We start from the raw sequence: 22,486 nt of genomic DNA, 5'->3' as shown, positions 1-22,486 counted from the left end.
GAAGGCGTCTGCAGGCCAGAGACCACCCCCGCCCCCCAGGGAGTGATGGGTGCTGCAGCTTGTGCCTCTGTCCTGTGGCCGTGCTTCCCGGCTGAACCATTCTCATGTCAAAAAGTCAGGATGTGTGGCCGAGAGCCTCTTCCCATGGCTGTGTCTATGCACCGATCTTCTAGGCGGACCTGAGACTGACTCCCAGGAGCTGGCTGTTCCTTCGTCCCCTCATTGTCTAAACACTGACAACAGGACCCTGCACAAGGGCAGCCGCTGGACAAAGGTTAGGAAGTACATGGGAGGAGCACAGTTTAAACTTCAATTCCTCTGGAATTTTAGTTAGAGACGTTGGTTTGGGACTTTTTTTTTTTTTTTTTTAATATATTTTATTGACTTTTTTCATAGAGAGGAAGAGAGAGGAACAAAGAGCCAGAAACATCGGCGAGGCCGAAACTGATTTGGCTCAATGGATAGAGCGTCAGCTTGGGGACTGAAAGGTCCCGGGTTTGATTCCGGTCAAGGGCATGTGCCTTGGTTGCGGGTATATCCCCAGTGGCGGGTGTGCAGGAGGCAGCTGATCAATGACTCTCTCTCATCGATGTTTCTAACTATCTCTCTTCCTCTCTGTACAAAATCAATAAAAAATATATTTAAAAAAAATAAAATAAAACCCCCAAAACATTGACGAGAGAGAATTATCGATCAGCTGCCTCCTGCATCCCCCCCCACTGGGGATGTGCCTGCAACCAAGGTACATGCCCTTGACTGGAATTGAACCCGGGACCCTTCAGTCCGCAGGCCGACGCTCTATCCACTGAGCCACAACCGTTTCAGCAGGTTTGGGACTTTTATTAAACAACTAAATTGGTTCTGTTTGCCACGGCGTCTGTTAGTGACCCTCATGTCCCGACCTCTAGATCAGGAGAGAGGCCAGCACCGTAATCTTCTCTCGACTCCATGCAGACTCCCCAAGAACTCTGAGGCTCCCCGAGGCCTTGAATGAAACTCTCTTGTCTGTAGATATTGAATTTAGATTTGATTTTTAACCAACAGTTAAACAATTTTTGCTCAGGTACACTGAATCACAGGCATTCTGTGGGGAATTAAAAGCAGAAAGAAACTTACTTTGCCAATGTTAGTGTTGTCCAGGGCTGCATCCACTTCATCCAGAACAAAGAATGGAGCGGGCCGAAAACTGGAAAAAAGGACAAGTTACCACTCCCGTTGGTTTACAAAGATCGGAGGAGGGTTCACCGTACGCAGACACAGCCTCTGTCCAGGTCACCGATGACCAATTCTCAGTCCTGTTCCAAGTGTGCTTTGCAGGTAGTGCCTGGGTGGTGCTCTCGCCTGTTCCTCTGATGTCAAGGGTGACAGGGTCTCCCCCTCCCCCTCACTGCTCCTTCCCGGTCTGGCCTGCCACCTCCTGGCCTCCCTATTGAGCACTGCGGGACCATGGGCTCAGTGCTCAGAGTGCTCCTCCACCTGATTAGCTCCCGTGGTGGTCTCACCTGATCCCAGGTGTCAATGACATCCACGTGTGACAGCTCCCACATTCTCCCAAAGAACTCACTGCAATTACAGCTTACTCAGCAATTCCACATGGTGTCTAATGAACAGCTCAAACTCATCCACAAACTCCTCACCTGCCGCCCAAACCCAATCCCTTCTGTGGTGTCCCTGGCCTGTTCATGGCAGCTGTCATCACTCCAGCTGGTTAGGCCAGAACCCTGAGCCATCCTCACTCCTCCATGCCCCATGCCTATCTGACTCTTCTGTTCTCACCCTGGCCCCACAAGAGCTCCCTCCCCGTGCCTGCCGCTGCTGCAGTCTCCTCTACAGAAGCCAGGCTCACTGCCATGCTGGGCCTTTGCACTTGCTGATCGTCGTGTCTACAACATTCCTGCTCCCCTAATTCCCTTAGATCTTTGCTCAGCTGTTACCTTCTCAAAGAGCCTTCCCAATGACTCTAATATTGCAAACCCTTCCCTACCACTGTCACCATCCCTCGCTTTAATTTCTCTCCCTACAGCATTGGCTATTTTGTTCGTCTCCGCCTTAGAGAATTCATTTGTTAATCCATCCTGTTTATCATCTGTCTTCCCCGCCCAGGATGAAGTATCTTTGAGACGGATTTTGCTTTGTTCTCTGCTCTCTCTCCAGTGCACAGTAAATATATGATGCTTCTCTGTTGAATAAGTGGGTGGGGATGAGACTTAGAAACCATCTTATTCGGGCAAGATTTACTCAACACACGCTCCTCAGGCCCTGTGTGGCTTTCCCTCAGCCCCCTGCATTAACGGCATTTCTTTGCTGTGATGGCCCCTTCCTTTTCCTTCTGGAGATCAATAAAACCCGCTGTGGACTGTCAGGCCGCTCTTCCCGACTCGAGAAAAGCGGCAGCATCCTCTCCTGAGATCTTCACCGAGTGCTCTGGATGTTGCAAGCTAATTGCCTTCATGTTAGCTAACTTCTCGGTTTATTTTATAAACAGTACCACCACCACCAGTGGAAGTGAGAGGTGAAACATTTTTTTCAGGAGAAATAATTTGCTTAACATTCTTTACCAAACAGCCGATCTCTAAATGTGGACTAGGAAAATAATGTACAAGTTTCTTGTTTTTGTTTGGGGTTTGTTATTGTTTTTCTTGCAATTCTGATGTCACATCTGGCCATTCCAAGTATTTTTTCTTCTTTCCATAAATCTAAAATATCAGAAGCTACCGATAATAAAAATTTAATAAAAATCTGAATTTTCTGCCTAAATTGTTATAGACATAAAACATCATCTGAATTCTCTGACTGGAGAAAACAGTCTTGTATTCACATTGCTAAGCAAAAACAAGCAATTAACAGGATTCTGGAGGACAAGCATGTCAAACTCAAAGGCTAACACGAACCGGACAAACAAGGCACACGGCGTGGCAGGCCTGCGGAGGAGGCCCGCTCGGTGTCTGGCTGATGCAAAGCCCACAGCTCCCGGGGGCCTTACCTGTGCACGGCGAACAGGAGCGCCAGGGCTGCCACACACTTCTCTCCCCCCGACAGGTTGTCCATTGGCATGAACCGTTTGCCTGGGGCCACGCAGTTATAGCCAATCCCCTCCAGGTAAGGCTCTTCCGGGTTCTCTGGGCTAAGGAATGCCTGTAACACATGTTACTTCTTTAGCAAAACCAGAAAGGCAATTAGTAAATTCTAACTTGGATTTGCAACAGGCTTAGCTCCAAAATATTCTATTGGTTAGGCTTTCCTCCATTTTTTTGGAAAAATATCAATCACAGCCAACAGGGTTGTCGGGTGGGAGGAGAGGGAAAGCATTCTAACACGTGAAGAATCAGGCCTTCCCCACACGCCATTCCCGCCACGGAAATATGCCCGTCTTCAAACAGTCTCCATTCAGACCACTCACTGAGCCGTTCCTTCACCGCTTATGGAACACCTATTTGGGCCATGTACTGCAGACTCCGAGATGAATCCTGCCCTCCAAGAGTTAATGGGACTTTTATGGTCCTACTTTACTGACACTTAAGTAAATTATTTCTGGTTGGAATTTAAATATCTACTCTAGGATCAGCTGTCAGGCATAAAGGAACATCTTAAGAGTAAAGCAGGTACCTAAGACCCAATCTACACCTTTATTCCACATTCAGCACGGTAGTGTTTGCTGTGGATTTTGACAACGGAAGGAGTGTTTATAGCAGAAACCACTGTGACAACAGACATATCTGGATTTGAATCGGCCTTCTGCTCTTTCCTTCCCTTTGTTACTCAGGTCAACTTCCTAAGCCCAGATCAACCATCTACCAAGACCCCCACATTCCCCTGCCTACACTTCAGGGACCACTGGCAGCTCTCTAAAATTAGATTAGTACTAGCCAACAATTCCGGAAGTAAAGGGAACTTGGAAACCAAATGATTGAAGCCATTTTGCAGATGGAGAAACAGGGCGAGAGAGAGCCGGACGTGTCCAGGCTGGCGATGCTAGAGTCGGGGGAACCTAGCACAGCCCAATGTGATAACCAGTCTTCGTCAGCGGACTCTGTCCTGTCAGGGGGCCACTCCAATTATGTGGTGAGGAGTAGTTTCCCATCAGAAAAAAAAGCACTACCAGTAACACAAAGTTCTTACTAACATTTTGGGGTAAAAGATACATACTTGGGCACTGGTGTTTCTGCAGAGCTTCTTGTAGATTTGATCAATTGAGACTGAGATGTGCTCAAAACACTGGCTGAAAAGATCATATCTCCTTTTTTTCACCTGCTCAAACTCTTGCCTACATATTCTGGCTTCCTTTCTGCTGGCCTCAAAAGCTAAGAGAGAATCAGTGTTGTTTACTTTAGAGACCAGGGAGCGACTCTTCCAACTTAAAGCATACATTATTTTTTAAATTAGATTTTGATTGTCTTGAATAAAATCTACACGGAAAATAACTCAATTATTAACTCCATGAATATGGCTTTAAAAACTGACAAGCCCTTTTTCTGATAGGGGTGAATTTTAAAATAAAGACAGGTTCTAACACAGTATCTAATATGCCTATTATGCTAATATAAAATATATTACCTGTTCAAAAATAACCAATAAACTTGTTTTTAAATTAAAGTAGAACACTTTTCAAAAGGGAAGCAATTGGTGACTCAGTATTAAGACAACAGAGAAAAGTAGACACATAATAAAAACAAATGCACAATCCAGGGTGGGACTGCCGAGAAGTGCTATAGAAATCAGAGCCCAAACCCCTGGGAGTATGATCGTGCTGAAGTTCACCGTCTGTGGACTCCTGAAACTTGTCTCGAACAGTCTTTAGGTTCTCCAAGGCTCTGAGGTTTGGGGCCGCTGTCCTCAACAGGATGTCTTCTTGCGATGCTACTTGTTGCAGAAGGAGTCTAAGCTGGGCCTCAACTTCTTTATCCGATTGTAGAGCCTGTTAGCGGCAGAGAGAGCAATAGTTAGCACACCTCTTAGATCCCAGCTGCTCAGGGGTCAGGCAGAGCCCTGTGTGTGGCTTCCAGAATGGGCTGCGCCCTCACTGGCTTTAGCTGGTGTTAGAGACACTGCTCTCTTGGAATGTGCTTCACCTCCGTTTTTTTAATCTGCCGAGAAGGCACAATGCAGCTGCCACCTTCACATTCTCTTTCATTAAAGATACTGACCAGCTGTTAGGCACGAGGATGCAATGATAAAACCTTGCCCTTCAGGAGCTCACAGGGAAGTCGGACACCAGGCATCTACAGCAGTGTGAGGCCCTAGCAGGCAGCACAGGGACCAAAGGGCAGGGACGGGGTGGTGCAGGCATGGCCTTCCAGGAAAATCACCTTCCCCTTCAGAGGGCGTCAATGAATAAATGATACAGATGACAACTTATTGGGAGGAGAATGATTTGAAAAACATGGAGTAAATTGTTTAATTTAGGTACCTTGTTAAAAATAGATTATTTCATACCTTATGCTAAAATCAATTTCAGATGAATTAAAACCATAAACAGGAAAATATATTTATTCACTAATGAAGTGGGAAGGGCTTTTTAAATAATAAATCACTAAACAGACTATAGAAAAGACAAAAGCTTTTTTTTCTGATTTCCTGAAGATATCACAGTAGATTGGAGCACAACAAATGTAACAAAACATGAACACATGAGAGGAAAAGCTGTGGAGGATACTGCTCTCTGCATTCACCATGTCCCCCCTTCACAAGCCCACGGGGACCATTTCTCCCCCATAGGACCATGTACCGGGGGTTGGGGGGTGGGATGGTGGCTGGTCAGGAATGAACACGTGTCCCAATTCAGGCCACTGTGATGAGGGGACGATTACTGAAGCGCCGGAGGAAAAGCCTGCCAAGGACAGCGCCACTGCAAAAGGCCTCTCTCCTCTGAAGAATGGCGGCCATCGCTCTGTTCTCCTGAGAGAAGCAGCCTCAGGCCAGTCAGACGCCAGGGCAGAGAGCACATGCCCACAGGTGACTGAGCACCCAGCTGCTAAGCTAGAGGCCTGGTCTGTGCTCCACAGCGGGCAGGCGCCACCTACTGGGGAGACTCCGGGTGCGGAGCACGTGGCTCCTTTGGCCACCGCAGGACTCTCCAAGCCTCTCGGCTCACTGGGACCTCCGGAAGGGGCTGGCCTTTCACACAGCTGTGCCGCACACTCCTTTCTGCTTTGGCAGAATGGTTCACGGCGAGTGTCCTGCAGAGCATTCGGGGAGAGAGGCTGATGCACATTTAAAATGTAGCCCATCTCTACCACTTCATCAGCCATTAGGAAATCTCCCCTCCAGCACTATGCTCCATGGACTAAATTATTCCGCTCCCTTTAGATTTTCCATATTCTGTTGGCCACAGCCAAGGAACTTTGGATTACCTTCAAGTCCTCTCTCAGGGAGCTGTAGTCTATCTCAATGGCTGCCTCTCTTTCATAGATGTCCGTGGTGGCCTGGGTACTTTCCGCTTCAGTTCCCAACTGAAAGACACCGGAGCCGTCCTCTTACCTCAATGGTGGTCTCCGCGCAGTCTGCTCCCGCCCCAGCGGACGGCCCTCGCCCTCAGACTGGAAGCTGAGATCTGGATGAGGCCTCAGGCCAGTGTCCCGCGCTCACTGCTCCGGCCGCACAGGGCAGCTCCCAGCCACAGGGCCGGCCCGCTGACCTCCCCCTGAACACTGTCCCCGAGATCTGTGTCACTTCGCCACTCACCTACTTTCCAACCGCCTTTGCTTAGGCCACCAAGCCTCTCCATCTGAGATGCAAACCTCCCCACCAGTGCTCTGGATTCTCTTTCCTGCTTTATTTCTCAGCCCGCACCCAACACAGAGTGCTGTCCGTTTGCCATTTTGTGTGTGTGTCAGTCTGTCCCCCACTCGAAGGTGAAGGAAGGGATTTGGCATATGTGTTCACTGTGACTGCCTAGTGCAACCCCTGGCAACACTCACTCCAGTGTCAGTGTGTATTCCTCTCGGGAGGAAAAGAGGGAGGGAGGGAGGGAGGAAAAAGAAGGAACACATAAATGAGCACTTATTCAGCTGCAGGCTTCCTGTTCCTGTAATGCTGACACCAAACACGAAGATTCACAAATGAAGAGAGAAAACCTTTGTCACCATTTCTTTCTAGATATTCTCTGAAAAACAAATGAGACTATTTTGGGAATTATGCCTACACTTTATGTAACATGTTAAAATAGTTCACACAGAAGTTGAACCTGAATACAAAACGTGATGCTGAATTCCTGAATCTCTCCATCCATTATCTAACTTGACACTGAATTTTGTATTCAACTTCCATGAACCCTCTGGTGCCTGGCCACGCAAACCCTGGTCACAGGGCAGCGCCACCGGGAGCCATGACACCTGAGGCTCCTGCGCAACAAGCTCCCAGAACCCCCGGCACAGTGATCTGTGAGGCTCCCACAGCCCAGCACCTCCTGAGAGCCTGGCAGGCGCCGGTGACCCTCTGTCTGAGCACACGAGGGAAGGGCAATCAGGTCCTTCCTCACCACCGGACAAGACAATTCCTCCTGCCCAGGCTCCTGCTCCCCCCGGGCGGGACGGGTATGCTGCGTGCCTCTCCCGTGTGCAGCCACCACCAGGTGTGCTGACGACATTTAACCAGGGACTCGCCACGACAGTCGCCCATCTTTCTAGTAGAACGTGCTCCCCAGCTGCAGACACCGACTCTGCCTCCACCACAGCCCGTGTGGCCCTGCTCCTGTGTCAGACACTCCACTGAGGCCTGGCCTCTTCACTCTCCCGGCCACGTTCCTCTTGAAAAGCATCATGCTTTAACAAGGGAATGCCATACTCCAGTGTGGCCTGACCAGCACAAAGTGGGACAAAACGATCCCTTTTAGTAATAATTCAGTGTCAGGCCAGCTTAAGGTCCTCACACCTGCTCTGAAACACCTGTCACTGAACATGAGAGTGTCCAGCTAACACGGCGTCAGTGACCGCGCTCTCCTGGCCCCGGGCCGGCGCAGAGATGGAGTTTGCCAACGGAAAGAGCACCAGGACCCACTATCAGCGCTCACCAGAAGTTGGTCACTGAGTCAGCTCCCTCCTCCTGCTCTGTACCTCCTCTTCTGAAAGGACACTGCCTCTAAGCAGACTGCCTATTGCCTTCCGTCCGCCTGTTAGCAGACCCAGCCCTTCCCTCTCCGCACCCCTAGGAGTGACACAGGACCCGCAGGGAGCCTTTCTGAGGTCAGGAAGCTTCCTTCGCTCTGCCCAAAGCTCGTGGACACGCCGAGCCCCTGGGGAAAGCTGCCTGAGAGAATGAGGCCAACAGATGCCGAGCCAAGGCCAACAGATGCCGAGCCAGAGTGAGCTCTTGACGGTGCTTACATTCCCAGACTGAGTCACGCATGACCACACCCTTCTCCTCCCATCCATTTACCCCCCCACCCAAAGCCGTTGGAAGTGGGTTATGTCATCTGTGGCCAGAAACTGCTGTCTCCTTTCCTTAACTCCCACCTAAAATGTCCTCTCTGCTGAAACAGAGAAAAGACTCTCTGAGTCTATCAGCACCTCAGGTGTGGCTGTAAGAGTGGTCTGTATTAGTGAGAAGCATGGTTTTACAGATGCTTCATTTGGAAGATCCCCAAGGAGGGAGCCTCTTTTGGAGCGGAGCTGGATGGAACCGAACGGACTTGGTCTGAGGGCAGAGCAGAAGGGGGCTGAGGGGAGGAGTGGAGAAAGCGGAGCAGAGACGTGGTTCACTAACTTAGTAAGAACTCAGAGATGACTTAAGAGGCAAAACAAGTAACTATTTCAGTATCTTCTGGATGAGCTAATATTAAGGTAGTCACAGCCACATCTTTCCTAACATGGGAGATGAAACTAAGGTGCATACTTCCAATGACCCTAGAGTCCAGTGATTCAAATGCAGTGCGAAAAAAGCAAACAGATGGCCATCAGCAGACCTTGCTTTAGCTCCTGATTGCTTGGGGTCCATTCTTGCTTCCCTGCCCTCTCACTCTGTGCATGGACTCAGTGAGCATGTTCCTGTGAGAACCACCTGGAGCTGCTGGTGAAGGTGCACATGCAATGCTCCGAGTGAGGGAACTGCCCTGCGGAGGCCTGCGTGCTGCCTGCAGCCCCTGGGGAGTGGATCCCAGCTCTGCTAGAGTCCGCAGAGCTGGGATCCACTAAGCAGCACAGGCTGCAGGAAGTTCCACACCATGTACTCATTTAAAGCCACTGGCGAGGGTACCTCTACTTCAATGATGTCATCCAGTGACCCCAACAGGAGGAGGATTTCAATGTCTTGAACTTTGCAATCAAGCAGCATATTATGCTTTTCTAGCCGTTTCTGTTCCAGAGAAGACTGAACGGTCACAACTTCTTTTAGGCGTTTTCCCACTTCCCTGCAGACACACAGACATGAAAAAGTGATATTTCACTCATCATGGAAAGTTGCACCAAAGGGGAAAAATGTGTTATAAGCTTACATGAAATTACGTTTTCTATGAGTGCTATAAGTTCTCAAGCGATCCACTGATCCTAATGTGATTAGTTAATCCAAGGGAGAATATTCAATAATGAGTCGTCTTCCTTTAATCAGGCTAACAACACACTGTTTTTTCCTGCTTACTTTATTTTTTATTTTTATTTTTTAATATATTTTATTGATTTTTCACAAAGAGGGATAGAGAGTTAGAAACATTGATGAGAGAGACTCATCGATCAGCTGCCTCTTGCACACCCCCTACTGGGGATGTGCCCGATGTTTTTTCCTGCTTACTTTAATTCTAAATCTGTACAAATTCTCAAGCTGCATTTTCTATTTATGTATTTAATTGAATTTCATGGGGTGACAGTGGTTAATACAATTACGTAGGATTCAGGTGTACAATTCTGTATAACTGTACTGTGTGCGCACCACTCCCATCAAGCTGCATTTCCCGAATGTAAGCTCTGCTGAGGCCCAGGGCATGAAATTCCCTCAGCCAGGCCTGGCCCTCTTGCAGTCCAGGCCCCCTCGGGGGATGTCTGCAGTCCGACATCCTTAGGCTGCCCCAGAGGTGGGAGAGGGCCGCCACACCGGCTGTGCTTGCCGGCCTACTTCTGGCTGAGTGGTACCCCCCCTGTGGGAGTGCAGTGACCACCATGGCGCAGCTCCTGTGTTGAGCGTCTGCCCCCTGGTGGTCAGTGCACATCATAGGGGTTCAATTGATTTTCATATTAGTTTATTATATAGAATGTTTCTTTTTGTTGTTGTTAATCCTTTCCCGAGGATGTTTTTTCCCCTCATTGATTTTTAGGAAAAGTAGAAGAGAGGGGGAAAGGGGGGGGAAAGACAGAGAGAAACATCTATGTGACAGAAACACATCAATTGGTTGCCTCCTGCACAAGCCCAACCAGGGCCTGGGCTGGGAAGGAGGCTGCAACTGAGGCACATGCTCTTGATCAGAATTGAACCCGGGACCCTTGGGGCCTCAGGCTGATGCTCTATCTACTGAGCCAAACAGGCTTGGGCTAAGCTCTACATTTTAGAACCTCAAACCAATAAAGTCTCTTAGCAAGAGAAATCTCTTGCCAATTAAGTCCCTGCACAGCTAACAGCCTGAACTTTTTTACTAATGTAATGCCTTTTGTCTTTTTAAAATTGATTTCAGAGAGGAAGGGAGAGGGAAAGATAGAAACATCAATGATGAGAGAGAATCTCTCATCTGCTGCCTCCTGCACATTCCCTACTGGGGATTGAGCCTGCAACCCGAGCATGTGCCCTTGACTGGAATCAAATTCGGAACCCTTCAGTACACAGGCCGACACTCTATCCACTGAGCCATGCTGGCCAGATGTGCCTTCTATCTTAAATAAGGGCTTGGGAATTTCACCAGCTGAAACAATGTATGATTTTAATTTTTTTTAAATCTAGACTAGAGGATATTTTATTGATTTTGTACAGAGAAGAAGGGAGAGAGATACAGAGTTAGAAACATCAATGAGAGAGAGTCATCGATCAGCTGCCTCTTGCACACCCCCTACTGGGGATATGCCCGCAACCAAGGTACATGACCTTGACCGGAATTGAACCCGGGACCCTTCAGTCCCCAAGCCGATGCTCTATCCATTGAGCCAAACCAGTTTCGGCACAATGTATGATTTTAAAGAGAAGATAGAAACAGAACCAAAAAATGAAATAAGAATGATATGATTTTCAAGAATAAAACAACAAACAAAAACGTGGTTCTGTTTAAACTTAAAAATAAATCGAGAGTAAACAAACTTTCACTGCAACCAAGAATCTTGGACAAAAACTTTCTGTCTCTATTTGCGTGGATGAAAAGGGCTCACACACTAAACCTACAAGGCTGCCTTACAGACTCAGACTGAAGTAACAGGTTTTGTGCAGGCTGTGAAATAATTCACACCTTAAACAGAGATGCAGAGAGGAAGTTCATTTTACTTTCCGAAGGGCAGGTGCACTGCCAATCAATACAAGGGTGAAGAACAAAGCTGCTCCCTTTTAAAGCCTTGGCTGCTGCTGCTAGGTGACAAGGAAGGGAGTAGGATTGGGGACTGAAATAGAGCAGATATCAGGGAGTGGGTCTTCGTTAGTTTTTCAGGAGACAGTCCAGGCAGATGTCCTAGGGAGTGTCTTATTAGTATTGTTTCAAAGCTTGTAAAATATACTTAGATCAAAAGTTATGAAGAGTTTAAAAAAGGCTTGTTTGAAGGAGGAGGAGGGAAGGAACTTCCTACCAATTATTCCGGAATTGTACAACAACAAAAACAAAAAACCAGCAAGGAGGAGGATTATGCAAGAATGTAGACTTGAGAGTAATTTATCTTGTCTTGACTAGAGGAGCTATTTGAATTAGAGGAGCTAATAATCTTGAGTTTAATTACCAAGTGTTTTTTATAAATTGTGGAAGGCCACAGCAAAGCAAAAGAAAGGCTCCCCCCTCCCCATCATTACAGTAGCCACACAGGATGTCTGAAAATCAAATTCCAAACTAACAGTGCATCATGGCAGGTAGTCACCACCGAGGCCTATAGCATCCTTGACAAAAGTCAGTCTCTACCTTAATGAGCCGGTCTGTTGTCTTTTCACATCTAAGATAGCACCCCTTGGCATGTCAGAATGTGCCCCTTTCCTCTCAGGGCACAATCTCTACCAGAGCATGAGACCAAAGAACCCTCTTGTTACCCTGTTGCCCACATACCATCTCTGTGTTGTAAATGTTAAATATTAACTGCCCTATACCCACCAATGTAAAAGCATGTGTCTGTCCTTTTACTTCTATTAATCTCAGATATTTCCTTGCTTTGCTTTTTCCCACGCCCTTAATCTACCTCCAATGGATTTTATGTAACCCTCCTCTTCTGATTCCAATGTATAAAATAAGCTGTAAAACCGCTATTTTCTGAGCATTTTCTTCATCGGTTCAGATTTCACTTTCTAACAATTGTCATCAGTTTGGTTCAAATACTGGGTCAATCATACAGGATAGTTGATGTCATATTAGTACAATGAAGCCAACTGATTCAAAGTGTTATCATCATCATCATGGTAAATACACATATTGATCAGGTGGCAGGTACTGTTCTGAGAGCCATATAAACAATCACCCATTTAGCTGAAACCGGTTTGGCTCAGTGGATAGAGTGTCAGCCTGTGGACTAAGGGGTCCCAGGTTCGATTCCTGTCAAGGGCATGTACCTTGGTTGAGGGCACATCTCCTATGGCAGGTATGCAGGAGGCAGCTGATCGATGCTTCTCTCTCATCGATGTTTCTAGCTCTCTATCCCTCTTCCCTTCCTCTCTGTAAAAAATAAATAAAAATATTAAAAACAAACTAAAACCCCCAACAATCACTCAGTTAGTCCTACTATTGAGGTAGGCTCTAGTCTCCCCATTTCACTAGGAGGAAATGAGGACACAGTATTTCAGTAGCGGAGATGGGACATGCAGCCATGTAGTCACAGCCTCACCTGCTGTGCTGTGTCACACACAGACTAGCGGGAGACTCTGCAACAAGAAAACTCCAATGTCAAGAGGAATGTAGGCGAAGGGACTCTCTATGCAGCTTCATGTTTTCATCCACCTAAAAGAACTGCTCGCTATCAACAACTAAGACCTCTCTTGGTTTTCCCCTGAATTAGGATGTCTGAAAGGTGTCATGTGGGACCAAAGTAACAAAGGACACATATTCAAATAATGAAACGCCCTATAATAAATGTCCAATTCAAATTCATAGTAAACATCTTTAAAACTCTGGTATGGCCTTTCAAACTGATAAGCTTTTTAATTACCTGTCAATAGCGAGAAACTTCTTCCGCTCCTCCTCAGTCTGCGCGTGGATCTTCTCAGCACTGGCGTTCTGGGCGGCAAACACGTCCTGCAGCTGCTGCCGCTTCACCATGAGCTCATCCACAGCTTGCAGACAAGCTTCTTCAACCTGAACGGGTGATGTGCATTGTAGATTTACCACCTTTTACATCAATAATGTCAGTAACTCTTCTTCTTTTCTAAATAGCTCACCTTATCAATAACATCAAAACAGTCCTTCTGAGATCCAGCCTATCCCATGTGATTCCTGAAGCTCTCTCACGGAAGGTGACCTCACTGTACACTTCTTAGACATTGGCGATCACAGCCCTGCCTTTGTCCTTCTCTTCGGACTCAGTCCTCACTGACCTGCTTTTCTCTCCCCATCGTCTGGTGAAATGTTCGTGCTACTACGAACTCTTAATTAGTAAACTAGACAGACACAGATTTAACCTTTTAACTAAGTAAATTTTACTTTCATGACTTCCTCCTTCCAGACTCTCTGGGGCTTCAAGGATATCAGCTCTCCCCCTCTTCATAGCAATACATGTGGCCTTATCCCAGATCGCATCCCTGCTCCACTGCCTTCCTCTCTGCCTGGGAGTCTCAGCCACTCATATGTGGCTTCAGTTTACCCGAGACCCAGCCCAGCCTTCCCATTATCTGTGTGCTCTTTAACTAACCGACAGAAATTGCTACCTAGATGTCACATGACAACTCCAGCCCCGCAGGTTCAGAATTTTCTCTCCTTCCCCTGCTTTTCCTACCCACCAGTTGCCCAAGTTAGGACGTCATTTGTGGCATCTCCCACCTACCTTCTCTCCCACTTCAACATCTAATAATGCAGGAAGCTGTGCCTATTTTACTTCGTTATTTCTCCAGTCTGCCCCCGCACTCCATCCCTCTTAGGAGCACAAGATGCATTCAATGAAGGAAGTAATTATTCTGATGATGAGACACTTCATTACTAATTACCTTCTTCAGGTTATCAATGTCTTCTCTACCTTTCTGGATAGTTTCTTTTAATGTGTCGATCTTATTTAGTTCCTTCTTCAGCTGATTGCGACTATATTCTAGTTGAATATTAAGCCGAGTTTTTTGTTTTTCAAATTCTAATCTAGAGTAATAAAGACAAGCATTATAAGTAGCAAACATAGTCCTTCAATTCACTGTTTATTATGGGAAATTTCAAACAAATACAAAAATAGAAGGAGTACTATAATGAATTCCCATATAGCTATCATCCAACTTTAATAATTATCAATTCATGGCATATTACCCCACTCATCACTCCCTCCCCTCACTGGATTATTTGAAGCAGATTTCATACATGTAATTTCATCTGTAAATGTTTTAGTATGTACTATTGTAGTATTTCTAGAGGGCAGAAAAAGTATCTGACAAAACTCAGCACTCCATTATAAAACATTTTAGCAAACTAGAAATAAAACTTCAATTTTTATAGAAGATGCATCTCTCCCTCTTCTGTACTATGAAACAGTTGAACTATTGAAGGGTTTCTTAAATATTAACTGTTGACGTTCCCTATGTCTTTAAAGTTCACTGGGATGTCCTCTGTGGAACCATATGTCCTGGTGAACGTGGGGATGGGAGTAGGTTTTTACTTTCTTTTCTCAGGTAACTGATCTCCTTAGAATTTTCTATCTTAGAAATATATTATTTCTTGAAAAGTACCAATTTTATCTACATATATAAATATTCAGAGAAATAAGTAAATTAGTGTCTTATTATCCTTTTGATAAGCACTGTGTTATTATGTTCCCATTCTCTTATTTTGCATATTTTGTTCTTGCTTTGAAAAATTCTGAAATGAAAGAATTAGATCTCTTTATAAGAATGAGTATTTATTAGCTATTTCTTGACACACTGAAATAAAGACCTCAGGCATCCTTTGAATTATGAAATAATAGTTATTTATATGTGTATACTTTGTTCCCCAACATTTTAAATAAAAATACCTTTTTTGATCAATTTCTTGTTGCTGTTTAACATGTTTTTTCTCAAATTCACGAATATTTTCCACACCAATTTCTTCACAGAAGTGTTGAAAAATATCATCTTCAACCTTTTACATGATTTCAAAACAATTGGTTTAATAATTAATTTTAAGAAAGTATACAGACAATGCTTAAATCTAAATTTTCTCTCCAAGGTTTTCCTGGATTAGGCAAAAACTAACCCAACAAGCATACTGTACTCTGAGGAGCTGTGCTTTCCTGTTCTTCAACTCCATAAACTATACCCATCTATTTTCAAGTCTCTTATTCTAAAGACTAAACAAGAATGTGCAAGATTAGTTTCAAGAGTTTGACTTCATTAAGTGTTTAAAATGAAAAACATTTCAATTACATTAGCCATACCAAAATGTAATTATTACACATAAATATTCTTTTTATGAGTAATACCACGGTGTCTTAGGCAGAATAAAGCCTGATTAGAGAAGATAATTAAGACTAAAAAGATTTGGAAAAACTAGAATAAGCCAAATCCAACAAAATAACATTTAATTTCAATATTTTTAAAGCCCCGCATTTATGTAAAATTACACAACAAGCAGACCTATTTTTTCAGCAAGGCATGTTTAAAACTTTCAGATGTGGGTTGACTATAAGTGAAATATGAACGTGAGTGATGGATGCAATGGTGAGCTGATTTACACAGATCATCATCCAAACCATGAAAGTGACAACTCTGTGTGTGGTGTTCCAGGTGCTCTGTACGGGCAGACAGGGCTTGGACATTATGCTTGTCCTGGGCATTGACAAATAACAGAGCACCCAAGAGGATGGCTACCAGAACTGGTTTAACCTGGAAAGGAGACATTAAGGAGCTGTATGAGTATGACTTCAAATCATGTGATGAAAGCAATGGGTGAAAATTACTGAGTGTTGGTGTGACAACTTCCTAAGGATTGAAGATAAGCAACAGGAGAATGAATTAAATCAGAAAGTTCCTATTAATAAACAGAGGCTAGATGACCAACACCTTGTTTCCCCAGAGCCAACCACTGTGCTGACAAATAAAATAAATATTCCAGAAATAATTACCAAGCAAGTCTTTTGGTTTAAAATCCTCACTCAAGGATATGTTTTATTGATTTTTAGAGAGAGTAGAAGGGAGAGGAGGAGGAGAAGAGAGAAACATCGATGTGAGAGAAACACAGACTGGTTGCCTCCCATACCAGGGATTGAACCTGAAACTTTTTGGTGCACAGAATGATGTTCCAATCAACTGAGCCACCGGTCTAAATAAGTAATCTTGGGAGGGGCGGCAATGGTAAAATATGTACACACATAATAATTTAATTAAAAAAAAGTAATCATTAAAAAATAACCCGAATGGCCAGTACCGGTTTGGCTCAGAGGACAGAGCGTCAGCCTGCGGACTGAAAGGTCCCGGGTTCGATTCCGGGCAAGGGCATGTACCTTGGTTGCGGGCACATCCCCGGTAGGGGGTGTGCAGGAGGCAGCTGATTGATGATTCTCTCTCACTGATGTTTCTAGCTCTCTGTCCCTCTCTCTTCCTCTCTGTGAAAAATCAATAAAATATATATTTTAAAAAAATAACCCGAATGAAGAAGTTCTTTCTTTCCTGATGGTAATGGCAGTGGCAGAGAGAAAGAGGCGGTAACTTTTACAAGGAACAGGAAAGCTGGAGAGCAGAGAGAGTAAATATGCACTGGTCATTGTCCCTTCAGATGGGCAATAGTGGCTCTCAAAAGACCAAGAAAATCAATTTTGCAAACAAGTAAAACTTAGCCCATGTTCAAGAAGCTCTAAATCTGGCAAAGAACTATATTCTACATGCCACTTAATAATAAATATATCGGAAACCAAGATGGCGGCATAGGTAAATGCCTAACTGCAGCCTCACACAACAATTTCAAAAAATACAACTAAAATACAAAATGGACATTATCCAGAACTACAGGAAAGTTGATTGACTGGAAATTCTACAACTAGAACATAAACTGTGCACCTATGGATGAGGACAATGGGGGGTGGGGAAAGGGCAGAGGGGTGGGGTGGAAACCTGGTGGAGGGGAGCAATGGAGGGGGGGGGGGAATGAGGAACATTTGTAATAATATGAATAAAGATTTATTAAAAAAATAATAAATATATCATTCATGACCTTATCTATCTTTTCTTGAAATTCTTCAATCCTTTGTTGCCATTTTTTGATTCCTTCATTCAACATAGAACATTGAGAGTCAATATTTAGCAGTTCACTTTGTAGCTGAGATTGTTCCTAATTACAAGAGAAAAAAATTCTTTTTTAACATGGCTATTTTAGCTTAATATAGTGAAGCAAAAAATGTGACAGGTATCTTTTAGAATAAAAGGGGAATCATGCGGTTGGGTAAATTCAGGTACAACTGTATAAGATCAACAACCATAAAAATAAATTAACTAAAGGACTATAATATAATCTCAAATCATGAAGTAGAGTGTAAAAATCACATGGAGCTATATAAATGTAACTCCTGAAACTCTATGTCCTGGCTCTAATTTCCATAAAATTTTATGTAAGTCTGTATTACCCGGTAAAAGACAGCAAGGTGCTTTTTTTTCATCGTCTCTAGTTCACTTTGTGAATATTTGAGTCGTGTATGAGTTCCTTGTACTAGAGTCTGTATTTGTTTCAAATCTGCTTCCTTTCGAAGCAGCTTCATTAAATCCTAAAGAGGAAGAGGAATATAATGAGAGCATTTTACAGCAGAAAAAGCACTTTCCCTTCCCAAAGTGCTTTCAAAAGCCATACTTTCACTGATGTTTTACATATGGCCACATCCACATTCCATCTTCCCTTCTTCCGGGCTGTTAAAAATATAAGCCGTGTGGAGTAACCAAGATGCCATACAGCATGCTCAAAAACTTACTCACTTCCTAAGAGGAAACGGGAATGAAAATGGCGGAATGGGGTGTGGATTCTACCCAAGGCACATGAATGCAACCTCACGACACATGGTGCCTGGCGTTTAGTGCACCCTGTTGTTCTGTTTCCCTCACCCACTGCCTTCTGCCTTCACTGACCCTCTTACTCAAATTAACTGCCTGTTGTATGTTCTTCTGGATTTTACTCCAACGCCTTACATGAACATGTGTATACATATCTTCCTATATGTTTTTTTCCTTTTTATTTTGCAAATTAGGAATCATATTGAACATGCATTCCTGGCTCTTGCTTCTCTCATTCAGCTACTCATAAGAGTCAACTTAGATAAAGCTCTAAATTCATTCATTCTTTCTTTTTTTTTTTTTTAAAAAATATTTTTTATTGATTTTGTACAGAGAGGAAGGGAGAGAGATAGAGAGCTAGAAACATCGATGAGAGAGAGAGTCATCGACCAGCTGCCTCTTGCACACCCCCTACTGGGGATATGCCCGCAACCAAGGTACATGCCCTTCACCGGAATCGAACCCGGGACCTTTCAGTCCCCAAGCCGACGCTCTATCCATTGAGCCAAACCGGTCTTGGCCTAAATTCATTCTTTCATTAGCCTCGTATTATTCCAGAGTGAGTCTGTACCAAAATTATTTAACTATTCCCTAAATAAGGGCATTCACTTTGTTACCACAAACAACGCTGCGACAACATCCTTATAAATATGCCTTTAAGTACTGGTGCTTCTATTTCCATGCAATAGACTCCCCAGGGTGAGACTGATGGGCCAAAGGCATTCATGTTCTTAAAAGCTGGTACCGATCACTTTCTCCAAGACCGTAACAATTTACATTTCTTTTTTTTTTTTTTTTAAGTATATTTTATTGATTTTTAACAGAGAGAAAGGGAGAGAGATAGAGAGCCAAAAATGTCGATGAGAGAGAAACATCGACCAGCTGCCGCCTGCACCCCCCCCCACCGGGGATGTGCCTCCAACCAAGGTACATGCCCCTGACCGGAATCGAACCTGGGACCTCCTTCCAGTCCACATACCAACGCTCTACCACTGAGTCAAACCAGCCTCAGCAACAATTTACATTTCTATAAGTAATGTATCAGCTCATGTATATATATTTTTCCAAGTCTCTTTGATAGGTATAAAGTAATCTTAATTTAATTTCTATTCCCCTGAGTACTATCTATAACAATGAAAGCATAATGTGCTAATTAGACTGGACGGCTGAATGACCTTCTGGACGAAGCCAGGGCTGTGAGGGCTGAGTCCCTTGCATGAATTTCATGCACTGGGCCTCTAGTTTCTATATTGACATTGTTTCATGTGCATTAGCCATATGGCATTCTTCTTTCTCTGAACTGTTTGATCCTATTCTTTGCCCAGATGTTTCTATCATAATGCTGTTATTCAAGTCAATTTGAGGATGTGAGGGCGATCTGGCTGCGACATCTGTCACCCCATTGATCGCCAGGGTTGATTCGGCTGATCTGGCTGGCTAGGCGGGTGTCCCCCTCCTCCCTCACCGATCCATGTGCGTCCCTCCCGAAGCTGCGCGCTCGGTCGAAGAGGACGACTTTCCCCCAAGAGGAGAGGACCGGTCTTCGGTCAAGGGTATACGAGTAGCTGCGCTCCCCTGCTAGAACCTCCAAACAAGCTCTCAAGTCAATTTGAAAGAAGTTCTTTGATAGTACGGAACCTACAGTATTCATTTTAAACATTAAGAAAACATATATGATGGCTCTTTATCCTTATTAAATTTTAAAAAAATATTCAAGTGGTTTAATCTATCTGAAATTCATTTTTGTATGTTATAATATAGTGCAAATTAGTTTAAAAACATAATTATTCTACTTAGTATTCTATAACTTTCATAATATGGATTTACCTTTAATTCTTGCAATAGATGGGTTCTTCGGTCTCTTAAATTCTTTATCTCTTTCTCATCCCAGCACCGGGCCTTGTATTTTAAGTCACTTGAACCTCCAGAGATCACCCCAGATTTTAAAAACAATGTTCCATCGAGAGCTACTGTCTGTAAAATTGAAAATATTTTACATAGGAGAAATGTACATGAAGAAGATAAAAGTAGGACATAATAAGGCAATTTTTACAGCTGCCTAAAGGGAAAAGGCATCTTTTTTTTTTTTTTTTTTTTTTTTACAGAGAGGAAGGGAGAAGGAGAGAGAGCTAGAAATATCGATGAGAGAGAAACATCGACCAGCTGCCTCCTGCACACCCCTCACCAGGGATGTGCCCGCAACCGAGGTACATGCCCTTGACCGGAATTGAACCCTGGACCCCTCAGTCCACAGGCCGACGCTTTATCCACTGAGCCAACCGATTTTGGTGGAAAAGGCATCTTATGTGAACAGATATAAACCATTAATATTTGTTAAATGAAAGGAATAAACACAGTCTTATCTTCATGGGAGTTCTTTAAAATGACCTCATACATCTTCAAAAATCAATTTTATAAAATATATTTTACAAACATACAAAAATAAAATGTAACATATTTAATTAGGTAGCAAAATAAAGAAGAAATCTTAGCTCATTTATTCCAACTGCTTAAATTTAATATGTAGAAATCAATGACAGCGATTCCTAAGACTGTGATCACATCATCATTAAAATTATTACTGATAGGAGTACTAAAATATGTGAGAAATTATTTGTTAGCCAGTCAATAAAAAACTAAACATTACTATCTTTCATAGTAATAGCATGTTTTGTGTTCATTTGTAATACTGGGCACTCCAGATCAAATATTTTAATTTACTAGTAAATAAAAAAAATGACTAAGATTTCTTGAGAGTTATTTGCCAGGCACTATAATAGTATTTTACATGTTATTACTTAATTTAACCCGTATAACTCTAATAAAATCCTGAAGGTACTGTTATTTCCCCAATTTTAGATGAGAAAACTAAAATTAGAGGTTTAGAAATTTGTCTAAAGTCACATCATTAATTCCTAAGCAGCATCGCTGGTTCTGCTTCATGGCTTATGCCCTAAGGCACTGTATAAGCTTCATTAGAGATTCAGTTTTTTAAAAAAGTATGTCAGATAATCTGAGAAATGAAACATTGTTAACTAAATACAAACTCTATTCAACTGAGATTAAAACAATATTTATTTTTAAAACCTAAATTTCCTTGAAAGATATTTAGTACCCTAATTTTAATTGTGCCATTTCTATAACTTCAAATGTGTAAAACCTTGAATATGTAAGAGTTCTTCCATTAAACTATGGAAGAATTAACCCAGAACATAAAATAAGCACCTACATTTTTTCCTGATTCTCAGAAATACATGTATTAATACTACACAGTTAAATGCAAGGCATATCAAGATTCAGCTGGAACATGTATTGCATATGAGCAAAAAAATAAGCTGCCTTGAAAGTATTATTAAAGTAAATCTAATTTCCAAAATGTAATTTAGGATATAGGGAAATGCTACAGAAGTGAATTTTTTGAAAACTCAACTAAACATTATAAAAACTACTGAAGCCATAACCATTTTAGGTTCTATGTTAGTTTCCTTATTGAAAGAGTAATATGAGAGCATACGTTAATATTTGTGTTATATATTAGTCTTACAAACACTGCTTCAGATTACCCTCAAGTACAATCTAGGCCTCTCACCTTCCGCCTTTCAGGCCCATCGAAGGCAATACGCCTGGCTTCCTCCACAGTCTCACAGACGAGACCATTTCCGCACACAAACTGAATTACTTTCTTCAGTTGAGGAAACTGAGTCTTTATGACATCGATCACCATTTTACAGCCTTTAATCTCCCGTAACCTTTCATTAATTGGCTTGATCTAAAGGGTTTAAAAAAATATTAGATAAACTAAAATAAAAAACCAAGTACAGTACTTAGTACATTCTTTCTCGAAAAGCATATATAAGCATGACAGTAAGAGATTAACAGTTTATACTTATACACAATAAAAGTTTGACAAGCCGGGACCAGTTTGGCTCAATAGATAGAGTGTCGGCTTGGGGACTGAAGGGTCCCAGGGTCGATTCCGGTCAAGGGCATGTACCTTGGTTGTGGGCATATCCCTGGTAGGGGGTGTGCAAGAGGCAGCTGATCGATGACTCTCTCATTGATGTTTCTAACTCTCTATCTCTTTCCCTTCCTCTCTGTATAAAATCAATATATTAAAAAAAAAGTTTGACGAGAACCTGTCAAACTGTATCCTACCATTAGCCTGTGTACTATTTTTTAAAAATACTTCATCAGCCCTCCCCAGTTTTTTTTTAAAATTTTTAATTAAGGTGTTATTTGTGTACATATCGCC

At 43.3% G+C, this 22,486-nt stretch overlaps 1 protein-coding gene across 1 annotated transcript in view; it reads right to left on the bottom strand.

Annotated features, from left to right (window-relative positions):
• SMC1B (structural maintenance of chromosomes 1B) overlaps positions 1–22,486 on the bottom strand; it is a 45,985-nt gene that overhangs the window by 2,538 nt on the left and 20,961 nt on the right. The window contains exons 11-23 of the mRNA XM_036420261.1: positions 21,824–22,003; positions 20,062–20,208; positions 17,817–17,954; positions 17,408–17,524; positions 15,234–15,340; positions 14,230–14,371; positions 13,239–13,384; positions 9,190–9,343; positions 6,351–6,449; positions 4,759–4,915; positions 4,147–4,301; positions 2,984–3,135; positions 1,117–1,186 (exon numbers count right to left, since the gene is read on the bottom strand). Coding sequence (XP_036276154.1) covers positions 1,117–1,186; positions 2,984–3,135; positions 4,147–4,301; positions 4,759–4,915; positions 6,351–6,449; positions 9,190–9,343; positions 13,239–13,384; positions 14,230–14,371; positions 15,234–15,340; positions 17,408–17,524; positions 17,817–17,954; positions 20,062–20,208; positions 21,824–22,003 — 1,764 coding nt within the window. The remainder of the gene's footprint in view (positions 1–1,116; positions 1,187–2,983; positions 3,136–4,146; positions 4,302–4,758; positions 4,916–6,350; positions 6,450–9,189; positions 9,344–13,238; positions 13,385–14,229; positions 14,372–15,233; positions 15,341–17,407; positions 17,525–17,816; positions 17,955–20,061; positions 20,209–21,823; positions 22,004–22,486) is intronic.

Source organism: Pipistrellus kuhlii, unplaced genomic scaffold, assembly GCF_014108245.1.
Source record: "Pipistrellus kuhlii isolate mPipKuh1 unplaced genomic scaffold, mPipKuh1.p scaffold_m20_p_64, whole genome shotgun sequence".
Taxonomy (NCBI): domain Eukaryota; kingdom Metazoa; phylum Chordata; class Mammalia; order Chiroptera; family Vespertilionidae; genus Pipistrellus; species Pipistrellus kuhlii.
The sequence above is the reverse complement of the archived record's forward strand: the minus strand, read 5'-3'. Positions and strand labels throughout refer to the sequence as shown.